General features: G+C 44.7%; 1 protein-coding gene across 1 annotated transcript; it reads left to right on the top strand.

Moving 5' to 3' along the window:
- The first annotated feature begins 12 nt into the window (after positions 1-12).
- PSMD13 (proteasome 26S subunit, non-ATPase 13) lies at positions 13-14,312 on the top strand. The gene is made up of 13 exons (XM_075928370.1): positions 13-232; positions 1,552-1,630; positions 2,627-2,661; positions 2,744-2,799; positions 3,400-3,443; positions 3,735-3,821; positions 4,899-5,070; positions 8,117-8,196; positions 8,283-8,408; positions 9,244-9,306; positions 10,861-10,941; positions 12,217-12,333; positions 13,533-14,312. The coding sequence occupies exons 1-13, from the start codon at positions 138-140 to the stop codon at positions 13,626-13,628; spliced, it is 1,131 nt and encodes a 376-aa protein (XP_075784485.1). The 5' UTR covers positions 13-137; the 3' UTR covers positions 13,629-14,312.
- Positions 14,313-18,089: the final 3,777 nt, after the last annotated feature.

Below are 18,089 nucleotides of genomic sequence, written 5' to 3'. Positions count from 1 at the left end.
AGGGGGGAAGCAGTTACCGGAAGTGAGAGTGCATTTCCGGCGGCAGCAGCGGGGTGGCCTGGCCTCCTGCTCCGTGGTGGGGTCTCGGTGTCTCGTTCCCCGCCCGCCCCGGTCTCACCCTCCCCTTCCCCGCCATCATGAAGGACGTGCCGGGCTTCCTGCAGCAGAGCCAGAGCTCGGGGCCGGGCCAGGCCGCCGTGTGGCACCGCCTGGAGGAGCTCTACACCAAGAAGTGAGCGGGCCGGCGGGGGCGGGGGCTGCTCCCCGGCGCGGGGTGGGTCGGTCCCCCCGCGCGAGCCTGGCTCCTGGCGGGCGCTGGGCGGCTCGAGCGCTCTGTTGGAGCGAGCGGGTGTCGGGGCTTCTGTTCCGCCCGGAGACGCTCCCTGCCCCAGACCCCCGGGGCGGGGGCTCGTCCTGTAACCCCCTGTGCGCGCACAGGCCCCGCCCCCAGCACTTCGGTGCAGCATCAGCATCGCGCCTTGACTCTGCGGGCCAGAGGTCCCGCAGGGGTTCGCAAACTCTGGCTCGGGCCTCCAGAGTGGGGGGGGGGGGGGGGCATCCCATTTTAATGAGGTCGCCAAGCCTCGTGTTAGGCTTGCTGGGCATCAGGGCCGAGACCAAAAGCTTCAGGTTTGCTGCCCCAGCTCGGGACTATGAGTAGGCTCAGGCTCCAGTCCCCTGTCTGGGGTCATGCAGTAATTTTTGTTGTTAGGAGTCAGCGCAAGAGAGTTGGAAACTCCCTGATAGTGATGCTCAAGTCATGCAGTCCCCCTTGTAGTTATGTGACCCTGTGCTGTTCAGTTAATCTCCAATTTAAAAGAGACCTTTAATGTAAAGCCGCCCACGGTCTTAGTTGGTGTCTTTTTACTTATAGTAGTTACAGGAAACATGTGTGATAATTATAGCAAATTTGAGATGTTTTTTCAGTTTTGTTCTGACCACACTTCATATATGGTTTCATTGTTTAGGTGCTATTGATGTTCATTTGTTTGTCATCTTTGCTCATAGCAAAGACAGAGACACACATTTTCCTATATTTTAAAATTAAATTGTTGAAACAACAAAAAATGTCAGATTGAAGAACCTGAAACCCATACTTCAGTCTTTAAAAAGTAATTGACGAGTGTTTTGAAAATGGGCTAGACATTGGTGTTTTCCTTTTGATTTCTTGCTACTTGTTTCGTCACTGGTAAGAAGATGTCATGAGGGTTGATTTATACTGCTGATTCTCTTTGAGAACTTTTTCAGAAAGCAGCACTCAGGTTTTTATTATTCCTCTGATCTGTGCATGAGGAAAGGGTTTTTAAAATGAAGTCTGGTCTAGAATAGTTTTAAGCTTCATTCTGCTGGCCCTGGCCAGTTGAGGTCTTGACCTTTTTTCTGAACCACAGGCAAATTGAGTCATAAATGAGCCTTTAAATTGGTCCTTATAGATTAGCTGAAATTAGTTATATAGTGTTTGCCTCAGTATTTCAGTAGGTGTCTATTTTTTTTGCTTATTGCACTGATGCTTGCTAATGTCAGGGGCCTCCTTGTTTTTGTTTTTTTCAGACTTTGGCACCAGCTTACTCTGCAGGTGTTGGACTTTGTGCAGGACCCCTGCTTTGCTAAAGGAGATGGACTCATCAAGGTGAGTTGGTTAATTCTTAAGCAAGTGTTAGTGAATAGCATGAACTTTCTTAGGCTGATATCAAATAAGTGTGTGGAGGCCTGCCCCAAAGCATTGTGAAATCAGAAAACATGCTTTAAGCTTCCTAACTGCACACCATGTGTGTCTGGAAAGGTCTGAGTATAAATGTCAACAAACAGATACAATGTATTAGTTTTAGAAGTTTATGGATTGGATCTTATATGCAGGTTTTGGTTTAATCTGGCCATGTTTTATAAAAATTCTAAAGCTAGAAATGGATTACATAAAATGATGGCACTTAATCTGAGGAATGGAATTAGAAGAGTTTCAAGTTTTCACAGGTCTTAATTTGGTTCACCTTATTTTTTAAAAAAGGCCAGTCTTCAGCCTTGTCAACAAAGGTTAACTGTGTATGCACACAGAATGATTTTCCTGAGAGTGCACAAACTCCAGGTATCCGTGCAGATTTCATTCCTCTGTTCCAAGTTGGGTTTATTGTCATCTTTAAGAATGCAGCTCACAGATCCGTGAACTTACATCTCATTTTTCTCTCCTTTGCATTTTATATCAAATTGATTCACCAAATAGATATTGAAATTAATGAGCTATTCATGTTTAGAGAGGAGTGTAGAGATGCCAAAAGAGCCATGCATCTATTGACTATATAGCTACTTAGTGGAATAGTTGTCCTTCATAACAGAGAGGAGTGAACATGCCAAGGTAATCCACTCTTGGTAGAGACTAGTTTTGTACCAACTTGTCGCTCATGAATCTATTAATTGGTGAATCAACCTCCACAGTTTGTTAGGAGGAGACTCTGGCAATTTTTAACTTCTGAAGTCTAGTGTCAATATGCTTTAGACTTTTCCATCTGTGGATACAAAATTACTTTATTTGAGGGAGTTTTATGTGCAGTGATGGGCAAGTTGCCTAGTTCATTATAATGAAATATTCTCCTGTCACTAACTGGCTGTCAATTTTTTTTATTGCCTGCAGCTTTATGAGAATTTCATCAGTGAGTTTGAACACAGGTGAGACTGGCTACTTGTATGTAAGTTTGTCATTTGTGCACTCTTAATTGTAACTTTTCTGATGCTGTGGTGTTCATTTCAGGGTGAACCCTTTGTCTTTGGTAGAGATCATTCTTCATGTAGTTAGACAGATGACAGGTGAGTAACTTTTCTAGTATTAATGGTGACTTTTTAGGGCTGATAGGATTTAACTGGCTGCTGGCAACAGCTAAGACTTCAATATGAGTGAGGCAGTTGGTTTGCACAATACCGAGAGTAAAAAGCATAAACTTATAGAATTTTACTGCTAATGGTCAAATTGCTGTTGCAGAAAAGACTCTTGCTAGAGAGATGGGTGATGCTTATGGTGCCAGATCCTCTGCTAATGCTGATTCATACCAGCTATGTGAAAGGTTTATAAGTGAGCATCACCCTTGGGTGGTGCTTACCAATTTTGGTTAACTGGTGGCTGGAGCAACTCCCTGCCTATTGTGTAGGAGGGACATCCAGCCTGGCCTTGGGAGGGGGCAACTCCAGCACCATGGGACTGGAGAGGGGCCTCCTGCCTAAGCCTCTTTAATTGGTTAACTGGTTGAACATAATGTTTGACCAGATAACTTTTCAGTAGAGGTATGATGGCTCTTACCACCAGAGAATCTAGCTCTGAGTTCTGGAGAGCCAGTTAAGGTGCTTCTGGTAGGTTCAAATATTCTGCTGCTTAGATCCTAAATATGGTCTTTTTTTCTTGCTCCATGTTAGATCCCAATGTGGCCCTTACTTTCCTGGAAAAGACTCGAGAAAAGGTATTTGTGAAATCCATTTTTTTTCTTGTAGGCACAGTTAAGTAAAATGGCTGATACATTTTACGTCTATATGTAGGGCTGTGTAGGCAGACATGTTTACATCTATGGCTATATTGGTGAAGGTGCATTTTTCAAGACATATAATTCTCTGTGAATATGAATTTGATGTGGGAAAACCACAAGAAACACAACCTTAGTTAAATCACAAGTTATGCTAATTTAATATCAGTAGTTGCATGTGTGGCTGGAACCGTTATGTTTCTCTGATGTGTAACTATGTTGTGGTTGCAGGTGAAAAGTAGTGATGAGGCTGTGATTCTATGTAAAACAGCCATTGGAGCTTTGAAGTTAAACATTGGGGACCTGCAGGTCACAAAGGTGAGATTAGTTGGCATTTAGGTTCTGTCTGCTTGAACCCACTCAGTTCATCTGGATGTTCATTTATTTCGGCCTCACTTAGCTATTAGAGGCAGCCCCTCTTTTTGTGTGCTTGTTATTGAATTTTGTGAATTGAGTTCCTCTGTAATCTCTCTTAATCATCATAGTCCAATCTCCTGGAAATCCAGCTCCATTTGGAATAATGGAGAGTGTTTGCATAGTTCATATAACACTGTTTCTTCTAGTTTTAGTCCTTTAGCTGAGATGCTAGTGGCATATGCCTCTACTGCATGACTATCACCACTAGTGACCCATAGCCAGTCATTGTATTTACGTGTGAGAAGGGTTAGAAAAAACCCTTGAGTCACCTTGTCTTGATGTTTCTGTGTCACACTGCAACTTTTTGGTGATGCACTGAATTTAGCATCATGTATGTTGTTTGGCAAATAGCTAAGGAGTATTATGTATCTTTTATTTAGCTTTTTAGTTGAACTTTTTTTTTTTAAATTACAATGGGGTTGGAGCATTGACAGATGGGTTTTCCAAGGGAAGTTGTGGAATCCCCATTAATGGGAGTTTTTAAGAACAGGCTGCACAGAAGCTGTCAGGGATGGTTTAAGTTTATTTGATCCTGCCTCAGCATGGATGGCATGACTTTAACTTCTTGAGGACCCTTCCAATCTTGCATTTCTATAATTATTAGCCAAAGTTATGAATAATTTTCATCACAGTGAGCTGAAGGGGGATCCCTCAGTTATTCATGTTCTATTATTAATGGAAATGACATTTGAGGGGTTGGGAAGTGCACTCGCCAGTGTTTGTAAATATAAATAGACTTCTTAGGAGTGAGTAAGTTAACTTGCTTTGTTTCAAATGCTGTTACCAATGTTCTCAGCTGCACTCTCTGATTCACTCTGGGTGAGATTTTTGTATCAAGTGCATTAATATAATTTGTGGCAGTCTTTAAATTTCAAGTCTGACTAAAATAGTGCATGGGGGAGGTGAAAGGGATGGATTTATATTTAAAATATCTGTGTGAAGAGTTGGACTGCCACCCCCTTATTTTTTTTTTTTAAGGAGACCATAGAAGATGTTGAAGAGATGCTGAACAATCTCCCTGGGGTGACATCTGTTCATAGCCGTTTCTATGACCTTTCCAGCAAGTACTACCAGACAATTGGGAACCATGCCTCTTACTATAAGGATGCACTGCGGTTCCTAGGCTGTATTGATGTCAAGGATCTACCAGGTAAGTCTTCCTCCTTGTGCCAGATATCGGGAAATGCAGTTCCTTGTTCATTTGGCCTCTTCCACTAGTGTGGTCCAGCTGTAGGTACCCAAGGGAAGCTTAAGCTTCCTCAACAGCACTATAGCTATTATATGACTCCACTATTATCCTGGTGGTGTCCACCTAGAATCCACATGGTAAACTATTAAAACTCAATGAATTTAACCATGGATACTGTTTATTTGTTTGGCCTTCAGTTAGAGTTGGATTTCAGACAAGTGACTTCCATTACGTTTTAGAATTTGTTTGAGGAGAAGTATTGTAAACCATCAAAGCCAGATCTTTGCAGTAATTCTGGATCTGCAGAGTGCTCCCATTGACTCATAAGTAGGCAGCATTAGAAGTGTTGATAGGTGTTTTGTAGGAATAAGAAAATATTTGCAAGTCATTTGAAGCAGGTTCTGTCTGCAAACTTCAAAGTGTGTTAATGTGCACCAGGGATTCTACTCTGAATTTTTGAGTTGGTGACACACACAACGTGAAAGTTTCAATTCAGAAGAACTTTGCTTGGTTCTACAGGGGTCTCTTGCACTTGCACAGCTGGGGTCCTATATACAGGCAGTCCCCGGGTTACGTACAAGATAGGGACTGTAGGTTTGTTCTTAAGTTGAATCTGTATGTAAGTCGGAACTGGCGTCAGCCGCTGCTGAAACTGATCAGTTTGAACTGCGGCTGAATCTGGATGCCAGTTCTGACTTACATACAGATTCAACTTAAGAAACCCAGGCGTCCCCAAGTCAGCTGCTGCTGAAACTGATCAGCGGCTGATTCCAGGAAGCCTGGGGCAGAGCAACTCTGCCTCGGTCTTCCTGTAGTCAGCCACTGGTCAGTTTCAGCAGCGGCTGACTTGGGGACGCCTGGGGCAGAGCAGCTGGGGTGCTGCTGGGTTGCTCCAGTAGCGCGGCTCCTCGGCGCTACTGGAGCAACCCTGCAGCAACCCAGCTGCTCTGCCCCAGGCGTCCTGATTCAGCCGCTGCCGAAACTGACCAGCAGCTGGACGCCTGGACCCCCTGAATCAGGACGCCTGGGGCAGAGCAGCTGGGGTGCTGCCGGGTTGGTCCGGAGCGGTGCTGCGGGACCAACCCGGCAGCCCCCAGCTGCTCTACCCCAGGGGTAGGCAAGAAAAGCCTGGTCTGCTGGGGGGGACAACGACAGTAGCTGCACCTTCTCCCCTCCCCCCCTCCTCAGCAGACCAGGGAGACGGGGGTGGCGGGACCGCCCAAGTCCTCCACAGTTTTGCTCCGTCTCCCTGGTCTGCTGACCTGGGAGACACGGAGCAAAGCCGCAGAGCACACGGGCAGCGGGACAGTCCAGGCGCGTCGCGTCTGTCCCACTGCTGGCATGCTCCGAGGCTTTGCTCCCCATCTCCCTGGGCTGCTGGTCAGACCAGGGAGACGGAGAGCAAAGCCGCGGAGCACGCCCGCAGCGGGACAGCCCAAGCGTGCCCGGGCTGTCCCGCTGCGGGTGTGCTCCGCGGCTTTGCTTCTGTCCCCCTGGTCTGCTGGGGGGGTCGAGAAAAGCCGCTGGACCCCCCCCCCCCCCCCCCAGCAGACCAGGGACACCAGAGCAAAGCCGCCGCCTGGGCGGCTTTGCTTGTTTGCCCGGGAGCAAAGCCGCCCAGGCAGCGGAACCCCCAGGCGGCGGCTTTGCTCGGGTGTCCCTGGCCTGCTGGGGGGGTCCAGCAGCTTTGCTGGATCCCCCCAGCAGACCAGGGAGACCGGGAGAAGCTTTTCTCACCCCGGAGGACACGGGTGGCGACCCGCCGCCCGTGAGCTCCGGGGCGAGAAAAGCCCCGTTCGTAAGTGCGGATCCGACATAAGTCGGATCCGTGTAAGTCGGGGACTGCCTGTACTCATTTAAAATAACTTTCTGTTTTGCTTCCTTTCCAATTTTCAGTGTTGTCACTTGTCTGTGGCTTTGTTTGCTGTCTGTTGCTTTATTAATTTTTTACTATTCTATATGTGTGCAGTATTCATCATATTAAGAGTTGATATCTCAGAGAAATTGTACACATCTGAGTGCCTTTACAATTCTACTTTCTAGTATCAGAAGAAATTATATCAATATTTGTGACGAAAGCATGGATATTTCTAGTTGTCTCAGATTTGTATAGCATCCTAAAGCTGAGCTGTGTGTAGATAATGTGTGCACGAGGGATAATCCATACCATGCTAGTGTTTTGGCATATGCTTCATTTTTTTGTGAGCTGCTTTCCCGAAGATTTAGTGGTCAGATTCTATGGTAGGAATAGGCTATTAAACTGGCCTCTGATGCATATTTTTATGCTTTTACTTAATGGACATGATTTTATTTTATTTATAGAACTATTTTTAATATGCCCCATTTTGGTATGTTTACTAGCTTGAGTTTGTTAGAAAGGATCATGAAATACAAATATTTAAAGGACAGTGTTAAGATATTTAATATGCAATCAAAAAAATTAAGCAGTGCAGCTTGTTAATTATCCCTTTTAATATATTTGTTATCTTCTGTACCTATGAACTGTTAAAATATGCATTGTATTAAGGGTTTTTTTTGGACTGGTGACACACATCCAATATTGGTGCTGTATATATGAAAATTCAACCCACACATGATGGAAAATTTTAGAGGATACATTGTTCAGGGCTCCTGCACCTAAGTTGTATGGGGGGTAGGAAGACTGTCAGTAAAGTAGGGAAGCGTAAATGACTGTTCCCAATTTTTTCTGATCTCCTTTTCATATCTAGTGTGGCTGATGATAAATTATATTCCTCTGAATTTCTAACCTGGTGGGGCCTCTGCTGCCAGCCGATCAGTGAGGTGGTCAGGCTGCACCTGAATAAATTTCTATCACACACTGATTCTCGCTGCCTCCAGTATTGACATGGAACTGTATTTTACATGGATTCAGATTAGATTTTTATCATGTTGTGCAGTCTTAAAGTGGAGGGGGAGATGATATACACATACGGGAAGGAGCTGGGCTTGAAGTTTGTTTCTTTACACACACTATTTTTCCTTGCAGTGTCAGAGCAGCAGGAGAGAGCTTTTACGTTGGGGCTGGCAGGACTCCTAGGAGAAGGCGTTTATAACTTTGGGGAATTGGTAAGTAGACTCTGGGTTGCCTCAGCTGTCAAATGGTGAAAATTGGTCATAGCTTGTCAGTAACATTGTTCTGCCTGATTTCACAGCTCATGCACCCTGTTTTGGAGTCCTTGAGAAACACTGACAGACAGTGGCTGATTGACACGCTTTATGCCTTCAACAGTGGCAATGTAGAGAAATTCCAGGCTCTGAAGACAGCCTGGGGCCAGCAGGTGAGTGAGGTGGGAAACACAACACAACCTCATAGTGCCCTGATAGATGGACAGACATCTGTTAGTATAATAAAATACTGTGGCAGTACAAAGGGACAGAGTTAAAGATAACATGGAACCCATAACTCTGGTTTCCTGACTTCAGTACATGTAAAATCTCAACCATTACTTTTCTAGCAGCACCTTCCCACTATAAGTAGATTGACTGAAATGAATATAAAGGTGGGAAGAAAGAAGAAACAAGACCAGCAGATTTTCATGGGTCTGCTGGGGCCCTTGTGCCAATCCAGTGTGCTAAGGAGACCCCCTGAATATCATGAAGGAACTGTGGAAACCACTAAAGAGAGTGCCTCTCACATGCCCAAAATTCTTGCAAAGTAATGATTGTCAATATTAATATTCAGTGCTTATGCAGAAAACTATCAATATAGCCAGTGCTCTTTTTGTGTGTGTTTTAAACAAAATGGGGCTGGTACTCCAGGGGAAAGGTTGTTGAGCTCTGACTGGAGGTGCCAGTACTGTGTACCAGGCAGTATCATCACAAAAAAGCACTGAATTTAGCAATAGCTCCCAGAGATCTCTATTTTCCACCTAGACATCCCTCAGCTAAGGACCATGATTTTATGTATCATACAGAGGATGGCATCTAACAGTATACTACTTCCTTGTTAGCATTCTATGGAGTGGTCAGCTAGTATGGGTTTGAATCTAGGGCTTTTTGGCACCAGAACCAAGACAGATCAGAGCGTATTTATCCTCTGTGAGACTCATTTATGGTGTACAGGATATAGGAGGGGGGAACCCTTTATTCTTTAATGTGTTTGTTATTTCACAGCCAGATCTGGCTGCAAATGAAGCACTTCTCCTGCAGAAGATCCAGCTGCTGTGCCTCATGGAGGTAAGCTGCTAGTTGAAACCCTGAAAGAGCACCTCATTTGTCAATTGTATGGGCCTAGATGATGTCCCTATGATTAACTTTCCTGTAGTGTTCAAGTAGGTTCTGTTTGAGTTGAGAGCAATATGCATGGTGCTTTCAGTCTACGTGCTATTTTACATAGTTGCTCTTTAGATACAAATCACTAATGGTGTCATTACATTATTTTGCCTATTGATGGTGCTCAAAGACAAATGTTGGTGGAAGAAAGTGTTAGTGGACATTGAGACCGCAAGAGCTTAAAAAGGTTATGTTTCTAGAGACCGCATCTAAAAGGATGGTTCTTAAAGTATGTTCTCACATAATGTTAGAACTGCCTAAAACAGCCTTCATTCTAATTCTTTAGCATCTAAAACACAGAAATGCTTGTCCTGGCATTCCTTTTAATTACAAGGCCTGGTTTCACTGTCCCCAGTGGGTATGCAGAGTCTCATGACATTAATTATCTCTGACTCTACTCTCAAAAGGGCTGCATCTAGACTGGTAATTTTTTCCGCAAAGCCAGCTGCTTTTGCATTAAAACTTGCCAGCTGTCTACACTTGCCGCTTGAATTTGTGAAAGAATGCTGACGATCTAATGTGCGATTGTCCGTGTTCTTGCGCAAATACTATGCTGCTCCCGTTCAGGAAAAAAGCCCTCTTGCGCAAATGTATTTGCGCAAGAGGGCCAATGTAGACCGCTAAAAACTGTTTTGTGCAAAAAAGCCCCGATGGCGAAAATGGAGATCGGGGCTTTCTTGCGCAAAACCGCATCTAGATTGGCACGGACGCTTTTCCACAAAAAGTGCTTTTGCGCAAAAGCGTCCGTGCCAATCTAGACGCTCTTTTCTGCAAATGCTTTTAACAGGAAAAACTTTTCCATTAAAAGCATTTGCAGAAAATCATGCCAGTGTAGATGTAGCCAGGGTGCTTAGTTGTTTTACACACAAAGTGCTTAATTGTGAGATGGTCTTGTGGCCCTTAAGCTCTTGTTGTGCCAATAACATGACGTGCATGGAGAAATTCCATCTTCAGGATTAGAACCTACTTTGTCTTTGAAGGATTATTTCCTAGGGAGCCTACTATTTGGAGAGGTAGGTAGGGAAAACTGACTTCTACTTACATTAGCATCTTCAATAAAGCAGTCTTAAAAAATAGATGGAGAACTAGCTGCTGTTGGCCCTTTGTTATCAGAGCCTCTGATTTTCACAGGTAGTGATGTTTGATTCTGTGGCTCCATCCACAGTAGAATAAAAGACCTGCAGCATGACTGTGACTGGCCTAAAAATCAGCTCATTTGTGCTAAAAAAATGCTGTGCAGATGTTTGGGCTCAGGTTGGATTCTGGGCTATGAAATGCTCCCCCCTTGCAAAACATCCAAACATCTGCATAATCTTCATAGGCCCCCAGAGTAAAAGTCAATTTACTGTGGGTATTTAATTGCTGTGTTGACATACTCTGTGGCTTTTGTGTGACAGTTTTAAGGAGACACCATGGGAAAAGAAATCATAAAAACACTGACTTTCTGCTTGCATTTAGATGACTTTCACTCGACCAGCCAATCACAGACAGCTCACTTTTGAAGAGATTGCTAAAAGTGCCAAAGTCACCGTGAATGAGGTATGTTGAGTTAATGTTTTAATTAAGATGATGATGACAATAAGTAACTTGAATGTGTGGTTTCTAACTGTATCTGCTGAACAGATTTGTTTCTATATATCATATATATAGTAGCCCAATGTCTGTGACTCTAATGCTGAAATGCTGGCTGTTCTCTCTGGGCAGCGCTGTTGCTTCCCTCCGTGGTGCTCAGCTGACTTATGCACCACTCAGCCAGGCCTCCACGGGGGAGCAAGCAGCTGTTTGGGCACCGCGGTCCTCGTGGAACACACTCCTCTCCCCCCCCCCCCCCATGCTGCATGGGAGCGCGGGGCCCGAACAGCCACTTGCACCGCTTGCTGCCCCACGGCGGCCCGGCTGAGTGGCACAGAAGTCAGCCAAGCTCCACAGCGGGAGGCAATGGGGGGCGGGGTGCTGACGTACACTGCCAGGGGGCGGGTCCCGGAGCCTCCATGTCCTTATTGTGCTGACGTCTGGTCCAACCAGCCCGGGAAAGTTCTCAACCTGGAGAGGGCCTGGGAGGGAGGCGCGGGCTGGAGGAGCTTTAAGGGGAAAGTGCCGCTTCTCTCTAGCCGCCTGCTCCTTGGCTGCCCCCTGCTCAGTTCTCCAGTTGGCACCTATGAGTGGGGGCTGGGTGCTGAGTCTGGCCAGGGGGAGAGGGCGGGGGGGGGGTGGAAGGTGGAGAACAACTTGGGAGGCTGCAGGATCAGTGCTGGGGTGAAGAGAAAAGGTGCAGGGGTGCAGCTGGAGCTCATAGATAGCTGCTCAGCCGGGCTGCTGCGCAGGAGCAAGCAGTGCAAACAACTGTTTGGGCTCCGCGCTCCCCATGCAGGAGGGGGAGAAGCGAGAGAGAGTGAGTGAGTGAGAGGCCTGAAAATCCCATTTTATGATGGGCTAATTGGCTAGTTGTAAAATAGTGGGGGAATAAACACACTGCATTAATGTTTGCAAATTAATTGTGAAGAATCCTCTGGTGTAGAGGAAAAATGAATTGCCATCTCCTGCCCTCTGTCTGATACAGGTGACTCTTGTGTTCCTTAGTAGAACAAGTTCACACTGTTTGGATTCCTGTGGATCCAGATGTTTGTATAGACTGTTGCCCAAATTACAACAGCTCACTCTGACCAAACATAGTTGTCTTGTGCCACTCTTCAGTTTCATTTTGTGGTATGGTGAACAGTAATATAATGCTTGGGTTATAAAATTACCCGTTAAAATAATTGGGAATCTTTGGAAAGAACAAGTGATTCATAATCCCTTTCTTCCTCTCTTCAGGTGGAACTGCTGGTGATGAAAGCTCTCTCAGTAGGGTTAGTAAAGGGCAGTATTGATGAAGTGGATAAGAAAGTGCACATGACCTGGGTCCAACCTCGTGTGCTGGATTTGCAGCAGGTAATGTCGGCTGATATACTTAATCAATGGTATTTCACCTTTCTTTCCCTCTGATTGGCCTGAATACTGACATGAGCTGTTAATAAGATTGTAATTCTTAGATCTTGGCTCTGCCCATTTCTTGTAGTGGTTTGAAGAAGAGAGTTAGTAAAGATTCCCCCTCTACAGGAGAGCACTCTTTGAAAAGTTCTACCACAGTGTTCAACCTTTACGAATAACAAGATGTTGGTTTCAACCCAGATAACCATAATGGAGCTTTGCCATTGTACTCGCCAGCCTTCCTTGGGAACCTGATGGATGTAATAAGTGTCTGAGATTCTGAGATTAGGGCCACACAAACAATACATGCATCGGGTGTGTGTGTAAATTTACAAAAATGTGGGTTAATGTACCAAATTTAAATGTAATAAAATGAAAACTTAGTTTCAAGTTAATAACTATGCCATGTTGCATATCCTCTACATCTGAAAACTTGCCTCTAACAAGGATTGACTTGGGAAGAAAGTTTGACGACTATTTAGCTCTTCAGAGTTGGTACCTTATCGCTTGAAGCCTATGAGATAGTAGCACATGCTATAGGAAACAATCCTGCCTGGATAGGGGATGGGCTAGAAGACCATATGTCTGTACCCTCTCACTTCTATGAGTAATTAGTTTTTCTCATAATGAATGTGTTAAGAGAAATTAAGAACTCTTTTAATAGCTTCTCCTAGGTATAAAAACCCTTAAGCCATGAAAAATACTTGGTTGAAGCGAGGAAAATATAATGTTTGACTTTGCTTTGAGTGGAACTGAAATGCACATTGCTGATCTGATGGACTGCTTCATTTTATAAAACTTAAAATGATTCTCCTTTAAAATTGTATCCCTTATTTCTCTTTATTTTCTAAATCCTTTCTTGGAAACCCACATACTTCAGATCTTGGAGTCCCATCACACCATATCTTGAGGTCAAGTTTGGGATATTAATGTTGATTTGGTTTCATTCTTGGTAATCCTTTTCCTTGGGTACTGTCTCTAATTAGCCATGTTGGCTTTCATGTTCCATCTCCAAATGCAGAGGACATGGTGAGAAATGTTCTTCTCCAGTTTAGTTGAATTCAGTGTGCAGCATTCCCAGTCTCACTTCAGTGCTCATTCCTGGCTAGGCGCACCTACTTTCCCTTTCCCTTAAAGGTTGTTGTGCATTTGCTTTCCAGATCAAGGGGATGAAGGACCGTCTGGAGTTCTGGTGCACGGACGTGAGGAGCATGGAAATGCTGGTGGAGCATCAAGCCCACGATATCCTAACATAGAAGACGTTGCACCGCCTGAGTGAATAACTCTTGCTGCTGCTGAAATTGGTGGTGCTCAGACCACTGACTCTGTACAGAATTATATTAAAAGGGGGCTAGGGGAGGTGGGGAAGAACTACTTTTTGACACTTGTACAGAGGAGTAAGTGGCCTTTACTGTGTAACCCTTTGGTGCTTAAATCAGGAATTCCCTGTGCACCGACAGTCTCCTAGCACTGACCATAGAAGCTTCTGCCCTACTGTCACCAAGGGGGAGATAAGGGCTCCATAACATGGTTGAATGTCTTAGTGTCAAACTGTTGCACTGCATGGTGCTGGTGGTGGCTACATGGTAGAGTCATTAGCCCAATGGTTGGGTGTTTCTGTCCTAAACTGTGCTAGACAGCGTGCAAATATGACGTCTATCAGGCATTGCTGATTTGGAATTGGACTGGGGAGAACACAAGGTTCTCTCCTCCCAACAGTTCAAAGGCAGCATTACCAAGACCCCTCCCTCTTCCCCCAGTTGCCAGTAGAGGGAGCTGCTCACTCCATCAATGGGTTTCCCAGGAATACGATAATAAATTTAGTGCATCTGGGTTTATATCCTTTTTGGGTTTATTCTTGTCTTTCATGAAACACTTTATTGTGAAGTGTGGTGCAGCAGTATTGCTGGAATAAACTTCTCTGCCTTCCCTTTTCTGCAGTTCTGTTCACATGCTCTCTTGTGCTAACTCTTGGGTTGTGTCCTGTTTAAAGGGGAGCTGAAATACTCTTTAAAATCTAACTGAATAACTTAAGATCTTATACTGCATGCGGCATAGTCTTCATTACCGATCAATACTGGGGATGTTAACATTTAATCAACTAATTGACTAGTCAATGGATTTTCCATCGACTAGTTGATTAGTTGTTAAGCGGGGGAGCCACAGAGGGGTTGGCCCGTGAGCTAACCCCACTGCGGCTCTGCCTTTTAAATGTATTAAGAGCTGACTGGCTCTTAGCACTAGCCTTTTATATGTATTCAGCAGGAGGTCCCGGCAATCCAAGAATCAGCTGTTCCAGCTTGCACTGGGTTCTCCTCTCCCCCTCTATGCCTCTGCTGTGCCTCTGATTTTTAAATGTATTAAGAGCCATCAGGCACAGGGCCTGGTCCCTGCTATCACCTGCCGCTCCTGCTTCCCCCCCCTCTCCAGAGATGGTGCTGGGGGGGAACTGGCTTTTAAGCTGGCTTCCCCCGCAGCACCATCTCCCCCCATTTGCTGCCGCCTCTGATAGAGCAAGGGGAGGGACTAGTCGACAATCCGGTAAGCTTTTGCTTATCAGATAGTCACTTACATTCCTAATCAGTACATTGATGACTACCAAAAGCCGGCATTCATTTCTCAACATCTCTGACTGTCATCTTTACTTATGTGGAGGAGCAACTTTCTGTGAGGAGCCAAGCTGCAGACAATGAAAGTTTTTCTAATATAGTTTTTGAGCCTCATTGCTTTTGTTTAATCTGACTCTGTGTTCCGGCACTGTCCATGGCTCTTATGTTGGTGAAATAGTCTTTCAGTTCAATGACATTATCGTGTTTCTACAGTATCACTAGAAGGATGGTCAGCTTGCATCTTTCATGGGGGTGGTAGATTTTTCTTACTGCGAGGAGAAAAAGCCAGGAAAGGGGCCTATGAGCAAGCTGTTTCAAACAACACTTTTCTTGGGAGAAGTTGGAGAAGAGCAAAAGAATCGGCTACTGTTTGAGCTGGAGGAATGAACAGAGCATTTTTGAGGGTCCAGGTTCCACATTGAGGAAATAGCTGCCTGCTGCCCTAGGCTGTGATGGTGCAAGTGCCAAAGAAAATGTGGTGTGTGAGCATAAACACTAGTCAGGATGATACCCACGCAGGTCCATAATCTCATGGCACTGACTTCTATGGTTGCCTCTGCGGACAGCAGCTTGAATCCCTTTCCCATCCATTGAGTAGACTGTCAAATTAAAATTATAGTGACAGCTTTTTATAAAGTTAGCTTGGAATATGTGTTTGGGACAGTATCCCAGGACTGGCTCATACTGAAAGCTGACATGCTGTTGACCAGTGCTTGCACCTACAGTTTGTCAGTCTGATTTCTTCACTGAGGAAAAGTCTTCAGTCAATACCGTGGGATTTCTGTGTAGCTTGGCATATGCTCTTTAAATCTTTCCTTACACTTGTGACAAGTACACCACAATATAGAGTGCACATTGTCAGTACAACTTATGGTGAATAGAGGTTGAGAAGATCTGAAGGTGAGAGACTTGTAGATGTAGTCAACTTACACCAGTTTCTGCTGTTGAGTTTGGTCATAAAATTATATACCCTTTTTACTCTGACTTCTGAGCTTGGTTCAGTGACCTTGCATGGCAGGGAATGCTTGCATAAAAAGCATTTCCTTCTTTATAGGTTTAACTAGAAGATATACCAATGGTGCTCAGGCCCTTAACTCACAAGTTTTGTTTTTCTTCATTTAAATCTGTGGTGTCCAATCCTTTCTGAAGCTATAGTGAACTAGCCATACTCAGTCAGCCAAATACCCATGTGTTAGATACCACAGATTTAAATCATTGTGGGACTCGGGATGAGGGTTCAGTCTGCAAGCTGCCTTGGGGAGAGAGGAGTACCCTAGCCTCTTTCTCACTGCAGCAGCTTGAGAAGTATCTGGCCATGGCCACTGCAGCTCCAGCATGCACAGCTGGCGCAGGAGTGCACACGTCCCAGCTGGCAGATAGACACGCGCTCTGAAATTATAGTAGATAGCTGTCCTTTTTGCCACTCCTGCCCCTGGCTGCCCTAATAGGGTGATAGCTGTCCTGATCCCCATCTCTGGCCTCTTGCCCTCCCTGTGGTCATTCTGCAGTATAACTCCTGCCTGACATCCCTCATTTTCCATTTTGAGAAGCAATTGAATTCCACATACATCCCATTATTCTGGCACAACCAGCTTTCTTTAAGTTATGATGAGAGAAAGCTGCATACCAAATGTGGTAGTCCTACTACTTCTTACTGGTTAGGAGGTGTTCTTGAACAAACTGACTCATGGATGAACAGACAAATACACATTTCTAAAAAAATATAGTAAGATTTCAGTACCTAGTCCCTTGTTTTCACACCTACCATAATTTTTCCTAGCTGCCCTACTCTGTTGAATGCTACTTGGAGAGTCTCTGAATCCCCCTTTGTTTTAGCAACGGAAATAATTCTGTGGTTGCAAGTGTCATGGTCCATTTCCTCCCAACCTTATACATTCTTCCTCTATTTGTGCTCCAAGACCTTGTCCAAGTTATTAATCTACAGAAGATTGTTCCCAAATCTCATTCCTAAGACACCTTTAATGTGTACTGCCACTTTGTGTTTAGTCTGATGCAGAGATAAGAAGCAGGTATCTATGGTTAGAAATATGTTTTCTGTCCTATTTCAGGGTTGGGGTAAGTAGAGGTCTTAATAAACTTCAATAATTCATGCTGACAGAGCCACTGCGAATTAGAGAATAATGGAACAAACACAATAAAGCGGAGTTAATGTATCAACTTGACAAATTAGTTTTAATTGCAATACTTAATAGTTTCCTGATTCTCTTGGGGGAGTGGAGCCCATGAGACCTCATTACAGCCTATTTAGTAGGGTTGAGAGTACTAGGTTGTGTGTGATATGAGGGTTAGGGGAACTACAGAAACAGACTGGAGCTTTTCCACTGGCCTAGTGAGCCAGGCACTTTTAACTAACTCTGGTAGGCTACATGGGCATGTTCACTAAAGAAAATATTTGGATGTGATTGGGTTGTAATGATAGAAGTGATGTTTTAATTACCTTTCCTTTTCACTTTCCTGGAGTATCCTTGGCTATGTTTACTTGGTGCTAATTCCTCTTCAGCTATTTTGTGGGAGAGGCGAGAAACTAGACATGTGGCCCAGATCCACACAAGTATGTAGGCTCATAATGTCCATTGATTTTCAGTGCAAGTTAGGAGTCTGTGTAACTGTGAATCTGGGTCAATGGGATGGATTTTTCAGGAAGGCAGAGCACCTACAACACCAGCTGAGGTCAGTGTGAACTGTAGATGTTAGGGGAACTTACTACATCCCTGGTAAGCAGCCCCCACTTAATGGCTTTTTAGTCCCACTGAATAGTTAATGGCCATATAGCAGATTCTTGCCAGCATCTCTGCTCTACTGAACGTTAGTGACTGGGCTGGCACGTTGAATGCACTTGAGTGTTAAGTTGCTTCCTAAACTTGTTTCTGATGGACTTGAGTTAAGGCTACACTGTAAAGTTGGGTGTGTGTGGAGGGAGGGGGGAAATAAAAAACTCCCTAGTCAGAGCTTGCTGTAAGAGATGCATATTTGTACTGCAATAGCACCTAGAGGGCAGGGTCTTATTGTGCTCGTGTGGATCAGGATCTGCCCTAACCAGCATGTACAATACACTTCATATCCCCACATAAAAACCTGCTCATCCCA

Source organism: Pelodiscus sinensis, chromosome 4 (assembly GCF_049634645.1).
Source record: "Pelodiscus sinensis isolate JC-2024 chromosome 4, ASM4963464v1, whole genome shotgun sequence".
Taxonomy (NCBI): Eukaryota; Metazoa; Chordata; order Testudines; family Trionychidae; genus Pelodiscus; species Pelodiscus sinensis.
Note: the sequence above shows the minus strand (reverse complement) of the source record. Positions and strands in the feature narration are given on the sequence as shown.

Coding starts and splice junctions, on each gene's coding strand:
- PSMD13 (XM_075928370.1), top strand. CDS start 138: ATGAAGGACGTGCCGGGCTTCCTGCAGCAGAGCCAGAGCTCGGGGCCG. Junction 3,444..3,734: donor TGGAAAAGACTCGAGAAAAG/GTATTTGTGAAA, acceptor TTGTGGTTGCAG/GTGAAAAGTAGTGATGAGGC. Junction 9,307..10,860: donor AGCTGCTGTGCCTCATGGAG/GTAAGCTGCTAG, acceptor GCTTGCATTTAG/ATGACTTTCACTCGACCAGC.